This window comes from Pyrgilauda ruficollis, unplaced genomic scaffold, assembly GCF_017590135.1.
Source record: "Pyrgilauda ruficollis isolate IOZ18807 unplaced genomic scaffold, ASM1759013v1 scaffold204, whole genome shotgun sequence".
Classification (NCBI taxonomy): domain Eukaryota; kingdom Metazoa; phylum Chordata; class Aves; order Passeriformes; family Passeridae; genus Pyrgilauda; species Pyrgilauda ruficollis.
Genome location: NW_024519652.1, coordinates 1019038 through 1037735, shown reverse-complemented (window position 1 = coordinate 1037735; position 18698 = coordinate 1019038). Strand labels below are relative to the sequence as shown.

Below are 18698 nucleotides of genomic sequence, written 5' to 3'. Positions count from 1 at the left end.
CCCTCCCGCCGGCCCGCGGATTTAAAGGGGCAGCGGCGCCGACGGGGGAACCATGCCGAACTTCTGCGCGGCGCCCAACTGCACCCGCAAGAGCACCCAGTCCGACCTGGCCTTCTTCCGCTTCCCCCGCGATCCGGCCAGGTGAGCCCACCTCGGGAGGGGCGGGCTGGGGGAGGGGCGCCCGGCTCTCCCCCTCAGGCCCCGCCGGCGCACAGCGCTGCCTGTCTGAGGAGACATCGTGCCGGAGAACTGGCTCCCTTCCCCCTGCCCGCTCTGCTTCCCCCGCGCCTCCCCAGCCGCGCCTCCTTACCCGCGGGGCCGGCGGCCGCCCGGACCTCCGATGGTGCCTGCGGAGGCCGCGCTCTCTCCGGCGGGGCGGGGCCCTGGGACCCTCCGGGCTGTGGCGGCGGGTGCGCCTGCGCCGGGACGGCGGCGGCTGCCGCCCCTCGGGGGAGTGGTGGGGACGGGAGCGGCGCCGCTCCGGGATGCGGCGGGAAGAGGGTACCTGGCCGAGACGGGGTGGGGGCTGCCTGCCTGTGGGCAGGGTGCGGCTGTGTGTGAGGCGGTGCAATGGGATGTATGGCTGTGAGAGATGGAGGGCAGCTGGAGGGGTGTCGGAGCCGTGGGCTCAGGGAGGGGAGCCCTGCACTGTGAGGGGCCCGCGCAGGCTCAGCACTGGTTCAGGCAGTGAAGGTCCATCAGTGGTGCTCTGTGTATTAGGAGATGTGGTGCTGCACGATGAGGTGTGTGTGTGGCAAGTGGGACACCACTGCGGCGGGGAGGAACTGTCACAAGATTGCTACTAGGATGGTAGCAAAGCATCATGACCAACAGCAGAGGTGATGGGAGAAATTCCCAATAGGTGAAAAGCAGGGATGGTGTACTGGTAGAGCAAAAAATGTGTGAGTGAGACACAGTGAAAAATAAATCACGCACTTAGACGTAGAAACCCCCATGTAAAGGTTCACCCTTAAATCAAGATGATACTCTTAAAATCACTTGATTTAGCATGATGCTCACAACATTGAATGGGGCACAGACATAGAGCAATACCAGTTACTCTTTTCTAACAGTTGGTAGTTAAGGCTGGGTTTTTCATGATTTATACATGATATTTACTTCCTTCCTTCCTTGAAGCTGCTTGACCTGATTTTTGGAAAAATCAAAACCCCATGGGAATTATGCATATGTAGTATTTTCTAAGGAAACAGACCCTCCAAGCAATTTCAAATTAAGATACAAAAAGCTTATATAGGTAGTAGCTGCTCTCTCTCTAAAGTTGTGATTTTGTATATGTTATGAAGTTCTCCTGGATGAATGCAAGGCCTTGCTGTAAAGGCTATCCAGACCTCTTGATGTCTAGTACATGCAAGGTATTGTAATACAATCCATATTCCGTATGCTTTTGCTTTAATAAGAACTGAAATCGAAGTGCTTGTTTACCTACTCTTATTCTGTCATTTTCATGATTTGCTCTTACTGTTGTCTCTTTCTACCATCTGTCCTGTGAGACCCTTAAGATCTCACACAAAGGAATATCTGCAGTTAGTGTGGAATTGAAGAAAATTGGCACTGTCTGAGCTTCAGACTTAATTTGTAAGAGGTCCATGCTGTAAAATGTGAGTCACATCAAGCTGTACAGAATTTGTCAGTAGATGGCAGTTTACTGTATGAAGAAAATACCCTCTTGAGTTTATAATTTTTTTATGGAAGGACATTTTGAATGAGTGTTTTCCATGGTAGCAGTGCAGAGAGGTACTTAAAGGTGCGTGACTTTTCATTTTAAAGATTAAATTTTTTAAAACTCTATTTTATAAACTGTAGGATGGTTTGTGTTGGAAGGAACCTTGAAGCTCATCTCATTCCAAGCCATGGGCAGGTACACCTTCCATTAGACTGCCTTTCTCCCAGCCAGCCCTTGGAACTTCCAGGAATGGGGCAGCCTCAGCTTCTCTTGGCAACCTATGGCAGGGCCTCCAACCCTCACTGTAAAAAATTTCCTTCATATATCTAACCTAAATTTCCCCACTTACAGTTTGAAGCCATTTCTCCATGTCCTGTCACTACAGTTCCTGATGCAGAGTTCCTCTCCTACTTCCCTGTAGCCCCTTCAGACACTGGAAGGTGCTGGGAGGTCTCCGCACAACCTTCTCTTCTCCAGGCTGACCAGCCCTGACTTTCTCATTCTGTCTCCACACAGGAGATGCTCCAGTTCTCTTGCCAGCTTTGTGGACATGATCCAACATTTCCATGTCTGTCTTTATATTGGGGCAGACTGTACACAGTATTTCAGATGGGGTCTCACAAGATGGGCAGGAGGAAGGAGAAACTATACATAAACTGTTTATAGCATCTTTGTACTCTTAAAAACAGTCAGTGACAAAGACTATGTTCTAAGTTCTCTAGACGTTCCCCCCCTTAATATTTTACAACTTTCTGTCCAAAGTTGATCATATATTCTATTTTACCAAGAGCATTTAGAGACTGATAAATCCGTGCATCCTTTTGGTTTTACAGACTTGAGGGTGCTTTATTCTGAGGGTTGGTCTACAGTAGTCTGTGGATGGAAATGAAAATATGTTCCTTGTACTGCTTGCTCTCACTTTTGTAGGTCAGACTGGGATGGTGAGCAAAGTGCATTGTCCCAAAATGTTATTTGCCCTTCACAGCTTACAGTGGGAAAGCTGAAAATAAAGTTGTTAAAATACATCTTAAAGTTGTTAAAATACATCATCCACTACTCATTTGATGTGAGAATGGTGTATCCAGTTTCCTTACCTAAAAACTTACAGGAAATAGTATATGGCAGTATATGGTCCTTCCTATTTAACTTCCAATTTGGATTTTACTGAAAATACCTGAGTTAATCCTTCATCTCCAGATTGTATGTCTTGTAGCTGGATTTTGTTTTATTTATTATTTATTATTTTGTGTAAAGTTGTCTCCACCCATTTATTTTCTAAGAGGCTGGTCCTGGATATAATTCTCTGCCAAACACTGTTCCTGTTGATGACCACACCAGAGGCTGGTGAGAGTTATTTCCAATATCTTGCTATCCCATAGTACTACTCCTAAACTCCAGGCCATTTTAAATCTACCTGACTACAAGTTTGAGCAGTTTTATTATTCCTTTGTTTCACAGGAGCCTTTGGTAGGAGCTGGACAGTGTACTAAAGTGATTTCTCTTGTAAGCTTGGTAGCTTCCAGCAACACTTGTATTTCAGTTCCATTAAATACATTCTTTTCTGCTGAAGTAAAAGAACCATGGTTCCTTCAGTAGCATAGATGTATGATGCCCTCCAAAAGCTTATTTAGAATTAGTGCAGTCACTCATTAATTACATCTCCACCAGGCTGCTCTTCCTAATGCAAGTCAAGTCAGCCTCATGGGCATTCACCAAGGGTTGTAGCGGTTCCGCTTTAAGCACCTCTAAGTTTCTCATTCCTGTGTAGCCTGTGTGTCATTTGCCATTCATGTATGAGGATCCATTGGAGAATGGGACTAGATCCAAGTTCTCTAGAGACTGATCATGCATATCTCCCTGTAGGTGGCTGAAGTGAAACACTACCTGAGCAGCTACAGTGTACAGAAACACTACATCATGATGCAGCTCACTGTTGAAGGGAATGGGAAATAAAGTTATGGATTAAAAAAAAATCAAACTAATATGGGTATTTAAATAATTTATTTGCATCTGTATGCTCTTTGTGGGGATGATGCTTGTGAAGCATGTTTAAGAATCATGTTCATTTCATGTATACATGGTTGTTGGGTGACTTGGACCTAAGTTTGCTCCTTTTCGAGGTAATTGTTGTTTCTGTTTGTTGCAGTGTGTTGTCGTGGTGTGCCTCAGTTTCCCAGTCCCTCCCCTGAAGTTTCCTTCCCCAGGTGGTGTGTCAATCACCTCTCCTTTTCCCCACCCTTGACCCCTGCTGGGCACTGTCTATCAACCCAGAAATTCCAGAGGGCATCGAGTGATTGGCAGGTTCAAAGGATGCTCTCCACCCCCTGGGGGGCCATTGGCTCACCCAGGTGTCCCTCTCACCTGAGACCCCCTCCCCCCATATCTGGTTGGTGCTCCCTGTGTTCCCTCCCCTGCCCCTCTCCCCAGGTAAAAGGACAAGCACACCACGAGGTGGGAGTTCTGTTGGAGTTGTTGCAGGATTCAGAGGCCATGCAGCCCGAAATAAAAACTCTGGATTCAAAACTCTCCATCAGGACCCACTCCTTCCTTCACCATCGCCTTAAAAGTTTCTCCAGCTCAGGGAGGCCTCTTCTACCAACAAGCCCCAGTCCGCAAGCACTGGAGCTTGGAACATGCCCGGACTTGTCCCCACGTGCCCAGCTGCAACCACAGGTACTGAATAGCGTCTCTGGGGAGAAAACTCCACAGGTGTGGCTATTTGGTCAGCAGCTGGGACCAGACAGACCAAGGCAGTCCCGTTCGGTAATACTGGTAAACCACAATAGCTGCTATTGCTTTTAACATAGGAATTATTCCCTGCTGCTACAGCATCCCATTGAGTTGAGTCATCAGACTCAGGGCAGTCTTGTGGATGCAGGTTTTGCATAAGGACTTCACAAGCTCCATAAGCCTGTCTTCTCATGCAGAAATAGTTCAAAAGGCCTTGGAGTAATCTGGCAATCCCAATGCCAGAGTCAAAGCTAAAGCTTTGGTTGGAAAGCCTTTTCTGTTTCTGAACCCCATTGCACAGGCTCCCCATCCTCTGTCTTGGTAGTGTTAAGGAATCCATTCAGTGCTGGCAGCTCAGGGGCAGCTGCAGCGCCAGCTGCAGATGGAGCTCTGGTGGCAAGAGCCAGAAGCAAGAGGCACTGCTGACCCTTTGCACAGCAGAAGGGCACAGGGACCTGTGGCACAGCCAGGCATATGGACACTCCAAGACACCGCAGGAGCCAACAACACCCAACTTTCCCACACTCAGACTGGTGAGAGGACTTGGACTTGTTTGGGTTCCCTCCTTGGATGCATCATCTTGAGCTGTGATTTTGTAACTGCACTGTGATTGCAATTATTTTAAAGATTCATATGACTGAGATTGTGCTATGGGAAACCTGGAGTCAAGCCACTAAGGAAATCTGGTCTGACTGTCAGAGCTGCCAAGGGGCCTCAGTCCCAGCTCAGGTGGTGCAAGTGTGTCTGCCAGAGTGGCTCCTGGGTGGCCCAACAGGGAAGTTTCCTTAACAGTACCCTCTGCCAATGATTCACTGAACTACTTTACCCCTGGTATATCCAGTCTGCCGTATCTTTCTATCTTTAAGAAATCCTTGCAATTGGGTTTTTATTTGTTACTGGTTGAGTAACCACAACCTGGTTACCGTAGCCTGGACCTCTCCTGGGTCTGCTAATCTTTGTCCTTTTATTAATATAAATCCTAAATATTTTACTTCCTGACAACACAACTGAACCTTAAAAAAAGATGCGCAGTGGCCTTTTCTTGCTGAAGCAGTGCATATACAAGTAGTGTCTTTCAATCTTCATAAGCCTTGATGGGAAGTAACAAATCATCTACATATTCTACAAGTATCAATTTACATGGTAGTTTTATACCTTACTATTCCATTGCAGTAGGTTGTCAGCATTCTCTGCATATTTAATGGACCTAACTCTCTACCTCCCGAAGACCATAACGAAACTTTAAAGCATTTTCTTATATCTACTTTTTTTTTTTTTTTTAATTAACTGAAGTTTTTTCCTTTTCTTTTTGCTGAAATGGCTGTATAAAGTCTTAGGCAACAAAACCCCAGTTTCCTGCTCAGACAGGATGCTTTGCATATCTTTGTCCTGGATAAAAATGAAACTGTGTCCTCCAAATTAATAATGTTGTTTCAAAAATTAAAAAGATAACATGTTGCTAAACTGAGTCACAGGTGATGCTTGCCATTTATGAATAACACCATATCTTCTTGAGACAACAGCAGTTCTCTTTATTCTAGAGAAAGTAATTTACCATCTTCTTACCTATATAAATGTACATATCTAAAATATGCCTTAATAAATATACTTAAAAACCATACACAAAATTACCACCATTATAAGCAAGTACTAGTCCACAGAAAATACCATATTTGTACAAAAAACAGTGTTTCACCTGATGTGCACTTGCTGGAGAACCTGCTTTTGGCAGGGTACATCAACTTGACACCCTGGCAATCCATCCAAATAGCTACAGCTAAATCTGAATTCACAAAAAAGATAACTTTTCTGCAAAACAGGACACAAATAGCACACATTTTGGAGATGAGCATTCCTCTACAAGCAGATCTTTCCAATTCCCCCTTTTTGAAGGGAATCTACATGCACATAATCATATTAGAGTGAGCAATTACTTCAGCTGGTGTTTTATGTGCTCTCCAGAAATATGTTTTGTCTGTGAACCAATTGCCTGTTTACTTGCAAGAGAAGAAAATACTTTTACAATTAAAAAAAGATAGTAAATGAATTCTTAGGTTAACATTTTTTGAAAGAGTCACTGTATATTAAAATGCTGTGGATAATAATTTTTAATAATTTCCTACATAATCTTCAAAATGTGCGGGTAGTGGCATGAATCATTATTGTAAGAGTTTAGGTTGTTGCATTTTGGTTTTGGGGATTTTTTTAATAGAAACAACTTTGCTATTAGTCAGTCTTGCTTTCTGAACCAGGTTTAGCTCAACCTTTGAATTATCCCCTAATATTCACAAAATAAAGTCATAGAATAAAATCACAGAGTCTTCAGGGTTAGAAAAACCCTCTGTGATCATCAAATCCTACTATTAAGCCAGCACCACCATGTTCACCTCTGAACCATATCCTCTAGTGCCACATCCATATGCCTTTTGATGACTACCAGGTATGGTGATTCCACCACTTCTGTGAGCAGCCTGTTCCAGTACCTCACCACCTTTCATTGAGGAAATTTACCCAACCTAAACCTCCTCTGACACAACTTGAGGCTGTTTCCTTTTGTCCTGTCCTTTATTCTCTGGGAGCAGAGCCTGACCCTCACCTGGCTGCACCCTCCTGTTAGGGAGTTGTGGGGAGTGAAAAGGTCCCTCCTGAGCCTCCTTTTCTCCAGGCTGAGCCACTGCAGCTCCCTCAGCTGCTCCTGGTACTCCAGACCCTTCCCCAGCTCCATTCCCTTCTCTGGGCACACTCCAGCACCTACATCAAGATTGCAAGGACCCCAAAACTGACCCCAGGATTGGAAGTGCCTCACTAGTGCCCAGCACAGAGAGGCAGTTACTGTACTGGGCCTGTGGCCACACCATTGCTGGTACAGGCCAGGTGCCCTTTTTCCTTCTTGCTCCCCTGGGCACATCTGGGCTCATATTCAGCCACTGTTGACCAGCACCCCCAGGTCCTTTCTAACAGTCAACTTTCCAGCCACTCTGCCCTAAGCCTGTACCTCTGCTTGAGGCTGTTTCCTTTTGTCCTGTCCTTTATTCTCTGGGAGCAGAGCCTGACCCTCACCTGGCTGCACCCTCCTGTTAGGGAGTTGTGGGGAGTGAAAAGGTCCCTCCTGAGCCTCCTTTTCTCCAGGCTGAGCCACTGCAGCTCCCTCAGCTGCTCCTGGTACTCCAGACCCTTCCCCAGCTCCATTCCCTTCTCTGGGCACACTCCAGCACCTACATCAAGATTGCAAGGACCCCAAAACTGACCCCAGGATTGGAAGTGCCTCACTAGTGCCCAGCACAGAGAGGCAGTTACTGTACTGGGCCTGTGGCCACACCATTGCTGGTACAGGCCAGGTGCCCTTTTTCCTTCTTGCTCCCCTGGGCACATCTGGGCTCATATTCAGCCACTGTTGACCAGCACCCCCAGGTCCTTTCTAACAGTCAACTTTCCAGCCACTCTGCCCTAAGCCTGTACCTCTGGGGAGGGTTGTGGTGACCCAAGGCAGGACCAGCGACCCCTAGCCAGCCAGTGGCACAGGACTTCCAGGACTTTGTTAGGCACGAGGTCAGTACCACTTCATAGCCTGCAAACACTAAAGCTGCTTGCATTAGGTGTACTCATCAACAACAGTGGTGTAATATATTGCATTGAGATAGCTTTTAATTTATGCCAAATATATTGCAATGGAAGGACTTGTGTAACAGTATATGGTATGCATTAGTTGAATACTGAAAGATTTGGTAAAAGTTAATACAAATTTTATTCTAAGATCTTTCTAGTTGCTTCTTGGATAATACCATGCAGAGCAATGTAGCCACATTTCTCTTCACAGAGAAAAGCAAGGCACAAATTCCCAAGGATATTCTGGGATTCACATTCTCTAAACCTCAGAGAAAGGAAAAACAATTCTTATCTCATTTGCTGTGCCTGTGTTGTGCCAAAATAGAATGCAGTATGGAGATTGTTTACCCAAAGTGATGGTGTTTTGTTTCCTTGGCTCATCAGGGCCGAGTGTGTGTGTATGTTGGGACTGTCGGCAGACAGTCACGAGTTGAGTGCAGTTGAGAGCTTGGCAGATTCAGTTTAGATGTAATATAATATAGTATAGAATAATATAGTATAATAAAGTAATTAATTAGCCTTCTGATATCAATGGAATCCTCCTCATAATTTTTCCCTGCTTGAGGGTCGCTTTGATTACTGTAGAGCTATAGTGGGTGATCTCAGGTGTCTGACTTCCTTTTTCTTTGTTATTCCATTCCTCAGAGAGTGTTCTATTTGGAACCAAACTCACAGTGAGACTGAAAGGCTGAATAAAAACTCAGATGGAGTTTTCAGGTTTGAGTTCAGTCATATAACCTGTCATCTCCTTTTAGTCCTGTAGCTACCTGAGAGAATGTCAACATTTCAGCCTTTGCCATTAGAGCTTCCTAAATTTCTAGAACTCTGGTTGCTGATATGCTGCTCCAGTGGGTTGAGAAGCTTGGTGCCCATATCTGATCCATGATATGAAAGGGGGGAAATTTAGATTAGGTATTGGGAAGAAATTCCTCCCTGTGAGGGTGGTAAGGCCCTGGCACAAATTGCCCAGACAAGCTGTGGCTGTTCCATCCCTGGGAGTGTTCAAGGCCAGGCTGGATGGGACTTGGAGCAGCCAGTTCTAATGGAAGGTGGAACAAGATGGGCTGTAAGGTCCTTTGTAACCCAAACCACTCTAGGATTATGTAGATCAGGTGCCCAGGTGATTCTTTTGGATCAGGTGCTCAGGTGATGCCTTAAAGAACCTAGAAATAAAACAACATACCCCAGAGATAGTATTAGTATAGGAGGCAACACAAAGGCTGGTCTTCATTGGAGGCCTCCAGGGACAGATGTGGAAAAATACCCACGAAATGCCCACCCCCCATTGAGTGAATACAGTTTTAAAAGTTTAGCAAATCAGCATAATTGAAAAAAATCACCAGTTAGAAACATAAGAGGTGATGCCATTTTCCTTAGTCCAATCTTTGAATCCTGCCCATGTCCTCCCCCCACCTTCCTTAGATGAGAACTAAATGTTGTTTATGAAAATGTGTCTTGAAGAGCTGTTTTTTTGGCCTTGGTTCCCAGACAGAGCCAAGATAGGATAGGGGGCCTTGGAATGTGGGTTTTTTTCTGCCTAGGGAAAAGGTAGGGTAAAGTACTGGGAAAACTAGCCACAAATAGAACAATAGGCTACAAAGTTACAAATATATGTGTAAGAATACAGGGAATGTATAAAAGAAAACGGGCAAAAATCATTGGGCATCACAGGCAGTGTTTACTTCAGCACAAAAGGCAGCTGCCACAGCCAGTTTTTGTGCAACTGCTGAAGAACTTTGTAAGGGAATGATGCCTTGAGAGGCCACCTAGAACAGAGGCTAGAGTGTTAAAGGAATAAAGCAGGTATTTATTAAAAAGGCCTTCAAAGAATACACCTTTGGCAGTACAAGAGCCTGGCCGAGGCTACACCCATGTTGGACAACAGGTCACGTGTTTTCACACTTTTGTAAGTTTTGCCGCATTTGCATATTAGGGTTAATTGTCCAATTACAGCTTCAGGTTATGAAGTCCTATCCTCCAGATTGCTCTCCTCAATTTGCTGTTGTTTATACTTTTTGGGCCTGAAGCTGCAAAAGTGTCCTTGGTTCTCGGGCTGGAAAAGGATTGTTTGTCTAACTAAACTGTGAGGAGAGCTTGCTAACACTTCATAGGAAGTTCAGAGTTACATACTAATGCAGTACAGAATCTGGATAATATGAAAGTTAAAACTTAAGGCATCAGGAAAGGAGTATTGGGTGGTTAATGAAATCTGTGTGAGACTCATTTTTGAGTAAGCCCCCTCTGAAGAGCTGGTGGTATCTCTTGCTGTCACTCATTGGTCTGATCCTTGATTATTACTAAGTACTGCTTAGTACTTACTAAGTACCTGCTTAGGTTCTTTGGTTGGCATTAACATGGGAGGGCAAAGAATTCAGGCTGATGTTTGCCTGCCCTTGCCAACTGTGTGCCCGTTCTGAATGTATCATTCCTGCCACCAGTTTGCCTCAAATCACATTTCCTGCCTCCTGTGATTGCCAAGAGGTGATTCAGGGGAGTTAACATAATGTAAGGAGCTCTGGCTTTGCTCCCTCTCAATGTTTGTCAGCTTACTTGAAGCACTGAGAGAAGCAGGTAAGACCATAGGGTCACGCTCTTTCTCTGGACTGAAACCCTCCCCACTAACTATAGAGGAGGCTGATCAGTCTCTGTGAACACATTTAATGAGTTGTTTAATAGTCGACACCCATTGGGAAAGTCTGAGAGCCAGAGTCAATATAATTTACACACTACAGATCTCCCACTTTAGAAGAGTGTTTATATCATTTGATTAAGTGAAGAAAGCTGCCCTGTTCTCTTTTTGGGGTGATTGCACTGCCAAGACAAGAGTGCAAGGTCTGTTGTGCCAAAAAATCAGATTTTTTAAAACACTGTTTTCTTTCCTTATTTTAAGTTGTTACTAAGCATACTCTGTATGGATCTCCAAGAGCACTATTAGAAATGGTTTTGATTTATGGCATTTGCAGTCACTGTTACTTTAATATTTTGCATGAGCAAAAAATTGAGATTTGCAAATGGTTCAGCCAGCAGAGATCAGAATCAAAGATTCCCCGCTTTCATTTGCACAATTGCCCTTCACTGAGCTAAAGCAGAGGTGAATCCAGTCAGACCTGTGATTTCCTCATCTGGGCTGCCCACCAAAACATCTGACAAGACAGCCTTTGTTCTTATATTGTTCAGTAATCACGAGTTGTTTTTCTCCCTCCTTACTGCTAGAAACAATAATTTCACGTTTGCAGTCAAAGTGATAGTGAAATTGCTTTCTTCTAACTTCTAGCAACAGAACAAGTAACTTTGTTGCTCAGAGAGTGATGGTGTATACCCAGTTAGGGAAAGTTGAAGCTGACTATTGCATTTGCATCAATTACTGCAAGTGGTTTACTCACCAGAAGAGACGGTGTCTTGCATACCTAAAGGGAGTCCTGTCAATAAAGGAAATACTTCTTGATCTTTGTGGTATGTCTTGGAGAACTAATCCAAAGCAAAAGTAAATACATGTAAAAATACATATCCAAGGAGAACTTTCTTTGAGTGTGGAAGCACTGTCTGTGGAATGGTTGCTTTTCTGTTGTTATTATTTCGCTTTCATAAATCTACTCGAAACTCCCCCAGTGACCACAATAAATAAGAAGAATACTATATTTTGAAGGGAGGTGGAAAAGACAGCTATCTTAAAACCTGTCTAGAAAATGTTACGACTTTAGACTACAAGCACATCTCTTTGGTTTTTAATTTTTCTTTTTAAAAGCAAATTCTTTAGAATTAAGTAGTTAACATTTCATGAGCAACTGCGCTTCAATCTGCTCTGTGTGTGTGTGTGTGTGCGTGACAAAGGCAAGAATATATAAATTAAGGGAAAAGACTCCTGAATTTGATGGGGTGATGTTGAGTGGTGGGCAAAAGCAGAAAAATTTGATGGGGTGTTCCAAAGGAAGTTGTAAGGAACTTTCCCGAGCCTTGTATCAAGGTCACTCGCACTCACTTGGGCTCCAGTTTTGAGTATGGTTTGAAATTGTAAGGGATTTTGTTTTATCCTAAGATTATCTAATTCTTCTCCTTATGTGCAGATGTCAGAGATGGGTAGAGAACTGTCGAAGGGCAGATTTAGAAGATAAAACTCCAGATCAACTCAACAAGCATTACAGATTGTGTGCTAAACACTTTGAGACTTCTATGATATGCAGAAGTGTAAGTAAAAACAAGCATTTATTTACTGCACCTTGCAAAATGTGACTGACATTTTTCACCAGAATGCTGCCTTTTAATCTTTCAGCTCCTGGGTAACTTGTCCCTAGGAAAATTAATTTCTTAGTCTTAATTGGGATCACTGCCATTGTCTGGGGCTCCACACAGGCTCTCAGCCATTGAAAATGATAATGAAGATGAACAGTCAGAGGAGAGAGAAAAAGTGGTGCTCCTGGCAGTTTAATGTGCTTGTTGAACACTGTCCTTCACTGCAGTGCTTTCCTCGTTTCACTTGTTTCACTAGAGATTACAATACTATATAAGTTTATTGGGTGTAATTTTGCATATCTCTAATTATTTAAACTTATTAATGTCCTGTTCCTGAAGTGTGTACATGGTGTCATTTGGTTAAATTACACTCTGTTGTTGGCCACAAGATTTAAACACTCTTCACATCTGACAAGCTATAATTTCCTGTTAAATTTTCATCCGGCTAAAGTCAAGGCACTGTTTTCTGTTAATGAAATAATAGCTTTCAGTTCTTTTTGTCAACAATATGATTTTAACAGCTTGCATAAGACTAGGAAAGGGTAGACTTGGGACTGTATCAAGTTTTAATTTCTAGGCTGAATTTCACTATGGTACATAACCAAAATGGATCTTTTGGTTATGAAGGATAATTAAAATATGCAGGTCAAACTCTGAAGTTCTAGTGGTATTACACATGATGAGGTCTCTAATTAGCCAGCATCCCTGAAACAGATGAAAATTGGAAGTAATTATGACTCTGAAAGGAAACACTATGAAACTGGGTTTATTTGAAATGTATTTCTATCTAATGACAAGATGACATCAGTTACAATTTTGTACTTAGTAGAAATTAGCCAGTATAGGCAACGCAGGTTTACAGTATACCCAAATATAACATTTTACTTTAAATATTTTTTTTAACTGGGAGCACTTACATGATCATCTAGAAGTCTTTTCTTCTTTTTTTTTATTCACAGATAAATTTTCCCTCAATATGATCTTACACAGTAGTGCTTGGTGGACTTCATAGTTCTACAAAAAGAAGCAATTGAACATTTTCACAATGAAATGTTTCTAGAATTGTGAAATAAGTGATTAAACCCAAAACACAATAGTAACAAAATGTTTTCTTTCTGATGCATAACCGTCTTTTTATCCAGAATGTTTGTTTTTTTACAAAATCATAATATTGCAGTAAATTAAAATTATTGCATCCAGGGTCTTTGATATAAAGATAATGGGGACAAAAAAGAGGATTTGTAGTTTGGATTGGAGTTTTCTATAATATCTGTCTTCCTATTTTCAGTGTTCTCTTGATATCCCTGAAATGTAAATTGCATAGCTTACCTTTCTCTTTGGTAACATCAAAAAGTCAAAGTGCTTTAGAATAATAACATAAACAAGAAAAGAAGGAGAGAAAAAAAAGGGCAGTGTCTGAAATTTCTGAAAGAATTCCCTAGTTGAGATGTTTGTTTCTTTACAGAGCCCATACAGAACGGTTTTACGGGATAATGCTGTGCCAACTATATTTGATCTTACAAGTCACCTGAACAATCCCCACAGCAGACATAGGAAAAGGATAAAAGAGCTGGTAAGTTTTTAATGTAAAATTATTGGTTTATTATTAAAAGAAAAGATGACAAGTAAGTTAATGTGAAATTTTTACACAAAAATGTAAAATAAAAATATTTAGCCACTTGAGTGTTTGTATTTTATATGCTGCCTATTCCTGCATCTTTTTTGTTGATTGTAAGTTAAATGCATGATAAAAATTTTATCTAAGGAAATCTTGAAGAAATAATCTGGAAAATTAAATGTGTTGGTCCAGAGCTGATTCTTTCATCCAAATCAATTGTATAATTTTCTTTTCCTTGTTACTACAGTGCCAGCTGAACACAACTGAAGCTTGATACCCCAAAATTCCTGCTGCATGTTGATTGTGGTCTTTGGTTCACCCATTTAACTTCTGAAATCTGAATCAATTCAGACATGCATGTTTTAGCTTATTGTTGTGAAAAAATGATCCATGGATAAAACCAAGATTGAGAAATTTTTTTTGTGGGATTGTGTCTTGTGTGTCATTTAGGGGAGAAAGTGTCTCCATGGTTATAAGTATACTGACAATTAAGAGGAATGCCACTCCTAATCTCTGTTTATACTTGAAAAATTGCAGACAATTTCTAAATACTTCTTTGTGAGTTTGGTTGCATCTGTTGACTTAAAATGGAGTTAAAGATACTTCTGTCTACTGGCAGCACGTTTCCAAATTGCAATAGAATCTATTTACTAATAATTATACATATTGAAGAACCTCCTAATACAACTGTTCTCATGTAGTTAGTAGATACATGTCATGGCTGTAATAAACTACCTCAAGAAACCTCCTCGTGTTAGAATTTCTAGCACTTTTTGGCAAATGTTAACTGGTCTCATCTAGTATTTGTATCTGATCTTGAGATGCTAATATTTTAAGGTCAGGTGTTAGACATTGTCAACAATATTTTAAGGTCACGTGTTAGACATTATCAACTATATAAATTCTTTTTGTTTGTTTTTTTAAGAGTGAAGATGAAATAAGAACATTGAAGCAGCAAAAGAGTAAGTGATCAAAATAATTGAGATAATAACTTTATTTGCTAAGGCTGATGAGGTAATGCAGGACTCAAACTATTAGTTTATATATAGCAGGAAGATAATTTAGTTCCTTCTTGATTCAGCCAGCCAGTCTAAATTGTTTCCAAAATACTAATTTGCTTTTAAACTGGAAACATTCTTCTCTGGACTCTGGTAACTTAAAGGTAATGGACAAGTAAATGTTATATTTTATTTTTGACACTTACAGTGTTTTCATTTTGTAGTTGATGATGCTTTTGAACAGAAACAGGCAACTCCAGAATCAAATGAAAACAATGAGCAAAATACTGTCTCAGTGGAAGGAGAGGAAGAACAAGAGGAAAAAGCTGTTCCCTTAACACTGGAAGAAAGAGAAAACAAAGATTACCTGAAATCATTATTTGAAATTTTGATCTTAATGGGTAAACAGAATATTCCATTGGATGGCCATAATGTTGATGAACTTCCAGAAGGTATTTTTACTTCAGATAACTTTCAGGCTCTACTGGAATATAGAATAAATGGTGGCGATGAAGTTCTGAGGAAACGATTTGAGATGACTGCAGTCAACCTTGAGTATTGTTCAAAAACTCAGCAGAAACAAATGCTTGAGATCTGTGAAAACTGTGTTAGAGAGGAGACACTGAGGGAAGTAAGAGACTCGCACTTCTTTTCTATTGTCACCGATGAAGTAGTAGACATAGCAGGAGAGGAACATTTGCCAGTGCTGGTGAGGTTCGTTGATGATTCTCACAATCTAAGAGAAGAATTCATAGGGTTTTTACCATATGAGGCTGATCCTGAAATTTTAGCTGTTAAGTTCCACGCAACTATTACTGAAAAGTGGGGTCTAAACATGGAGTACTGTCGGGGTCAAGCCTACATTGTCTCCAGTGGATTTGCTTCTAAAATGAAAGTTGTGGCTACAAGACTCTTGGAAAAGTATCCACAAGCTGTGTATACGCTGTGTTCCTCATGTGCCTTAAATGTTTGGCTGGCAAAGTCTGTTCCTGTTGTTGGTGTTTCCATTGCATTAGGAACAATTGAAGAAGTTTGCTGTCTTTTTAACCAGTCTCCACAATTACTAGTAGAACTGGACAACACAATTTCTGCTCTTTTTCAGGACAATGATGAAAAGGGTAATGAGTTGAAGAAGATCTGCCGTTCTCACTGGACAGGCAGGCATGATACTTTTGAGGTATTAGTGGACCTCCTGCAAGCGCTGGTACTGTGCTTGGATGCTGTTAGCAGTGACTTTTCTGTCAGGTGGAACAACTTCATTGTTGGTCGAGCATTTGTACTTTCAAGTGCACTAACAGATTTTGATTTCATTGTCACTATTGTAATTATGAAAAATGTTCTGTCTTTTACAAGAGCATTTGGAAAAAATCTCCAGGGACAAACATCAGATGTGTTCTTTGCAGCTGGCAGCTTAACAGCAGTATTGCACTCTCTGAATGAAGTGATGGAGAATATTGAAGTTTACCATGAATTTTGGTTTGAGGAAGCCACAAATTTGGCTACAAAACTGGATGTACAAATTAAACTCCCAGGAAAATTTCTCAGGGCACAACAGGGGAACTTCGACCCTGATATGACATCAGAAAATTACTACAAAGAAATCCTAAGTGTCCCAACAATAGAGCACATTATTCAAGAATTAAAAGATATTTTCTCAGAACAACATTTAAAAGCTCTTAAATGTTTATCATTAGTGCCCTCAGTCATGGGACAGCTCAAATTCAATACGTCTGAGGAGCATCATGCTGACATGTTCAAAAATGACTTGCCCAATCCAGACACACTTTCTGCTGAGCTTCACTGTTGGAGAATCAAGTGGAAGCACAGAGGAAAAGATATTGAACTTCCAGCTACTATTTATGAAGCACTTCACTTGCCTGACATAAAGTTTTTCCCTAATGTTTATGCATTGCTTAAAGTCTTGTGCTTACTTCCAGTGATGAAGGTGGAGAATGAGAAATACGGAATAGGACGAAAGCGCTTAAAGGCATACCTGAAAAACACCTTGACAGGGCAAAGGTCAAGCAACCTTGCTTTGCTGAACATAAACCTTGACATAAAACATGACTTAGATTTGATGGTGGACACTTACATTAAACTCTATCCAGATAAAGTGGAATTTCAAGACTGTACTCCTTCAAACAATTCTGAAGTAACAGATGATGCCTAACGTTTTAAGCTCCAACCAATCTGTTGAAACAGCTTCTTCTTAATTAAGTTTCAAAGCTGGGGAGAAAAACTGGTGAAATCTTAAAAAATCACTGCAATTGTGTTTTCATTTTAGGCCTTGGGCTGAACAAGCTGTTGTCAAAGACCTAAATTATGTGTTATTAGTCCATACTAAATGTGTTTGGCAAACAAAATCAAGCCTGACACAAGCCCATGCTCTTGGCAGAGGTGCTTTCTACATCTGATTGGCTTAACTAGGTGCTCGTTTACTTTATTGCGTCATGAAAAAAGTACATTATGATTGTAGATCTGATGGGGCTGTTACATATTCACTGATTAATTAGGATAAGAAAGAAATTCAGACTATTAAAAAGAGTATAATCTATTTCAGTTCTGTTACTTAGGATTTTTTTAAAAACCCCAAACTTTTAAGAAAAATCTTTGATGTATATTTAAGTGGCATTTTGGAGAGTGGATTCAGCTATTGCACGATCCCCATGCTGTGGACAGGTCTCAGTGTAAAGTGAATGTCAGTGATATAGGGGTACATTTATGGTTTTGTTGGAAGAGTCAGCCTCTTTAATCTCTTGATGACTGTTTACATTCCTTTGTGTCAGACACAAAAGTTTTTTCTTTAGGCTTAACAGGCATGGCAGGAGTATTTAAGTTCTTAAAAGACAATAAAAACTTAAAATTTATTCCACAAACGTTTGAATCTGTTTGCTCTGCCCCAACTCTGATGCAAACACCATCCATCTTATAGTATGTTTATTTGGAAACTCATTCTGGAAAGATTAAAATAAGAGTTTGTTGTTTGTCTAGAAGTAAGATTGGAAATATTGCTGTTATTTTTGGTCAGAATGAAACATTTTTGTACAGTTTATGGAAATTTAAAATAAAATGTGAATTGCTTTTTACGTAGCATTGGATTTCCTAGTAAAGCTGTGCCTCAAATGTATTCTGTAAAGATGCCTTTTTATTTTAGCAATTTTTATTTCATTGTTTCTGCAATTCTAGTGAGCGGCATTTTCTGAAGACAGAGGAAACTGTGTGATAGTACCACTAATCTGCATGTTCTGCAAGGTTTTTTAAAGTATTTTGAGATAGCACTAACTACAGTGCTTTCACTGTAGAAGTTCTGACAATCAGGCAGAAATTAAATTTGAAATGGTTCAAAAGTAAAGTTTTGCAGCTGTCCTGATGCATGACAGGTTTATAACTTATTTATCAAATCAAAAATCAAATGGCTTGGGCTGGAAGGAATCTTAAAGCTCATCTATTTCCACCCCCTGCCATGGGCAGGGACACCTTCCACTAGACCAGGTTGCTTCAAGCCACGTCCAGCCTGGCCTTGAACGCTTCCAGGCATGGGGCAGCCACAGTGTCTCTGGGCAACCTGTGCCAGGGCCTCACTGCCCTCACAGCCAAGGATTTCCTCTGCTATATAATGTAAATTTCCTCTCTTTTAGCTAGCCCATGGCAGGGGGGTGGATTGAGATGGTCTGTAAGGTCCCTTCCTACCCAGGTCATTCTGGGATTCTGTGATTGGTCTATGATGAGGAGGAGCAAAGGCATAGCAGGTTGCAGTGATAAGTGCCCCTTCACCAGGAGAGGTTTCTGTGGAGGAAAACAATTTACTGAAACTAGTGTTTCCCATCTGATT

The 18698-nt window shown here is 41.4% G+C and overlaps 1 protein-coding gene and 1 long non-coding RNA gene across 2 annotated transcripts in view; one reads left to right on the top strand and one right to left on the bottom strand.

The window, feature by feature from the left end:
- The window catches only part of LOC121353428, a 3783-nt gene extending 3378 nt beyond the window's left edge, over positions 1-405 (bottom strand). Inside the window, exon 1 of the long non-coding RNA XR_005955116.1 lies at positions 311-405. This is a non-coding gene — a long non-coding RNA (uncharacterized LOC121353428). The remainder of the gene's footprint in view (positions 1-310) is intronic.
- THAP12 (THAP domain containing 12) lies at positions 7-17993 on the top strand. The gene is made up of 5 exons (XM_041467282.1): positions 7-141; positions 12085-12205; positions 13716-13823; positions 14794-14830; positions 15091-17993. The coding sequence occupies exons 1-5, from the start codon at positions 53-55 to the stop codon at positions 17034-17036; spliced, it is 2301 nt and encodes a 766-aa protein (XP_041323216.1). The 5' UTR covers positions 7-52; the 3' UTR covers positions 17037-17993.
- The last annotated feature ends 705 nt before the right edge of the window (positions 17994-18698 follow it).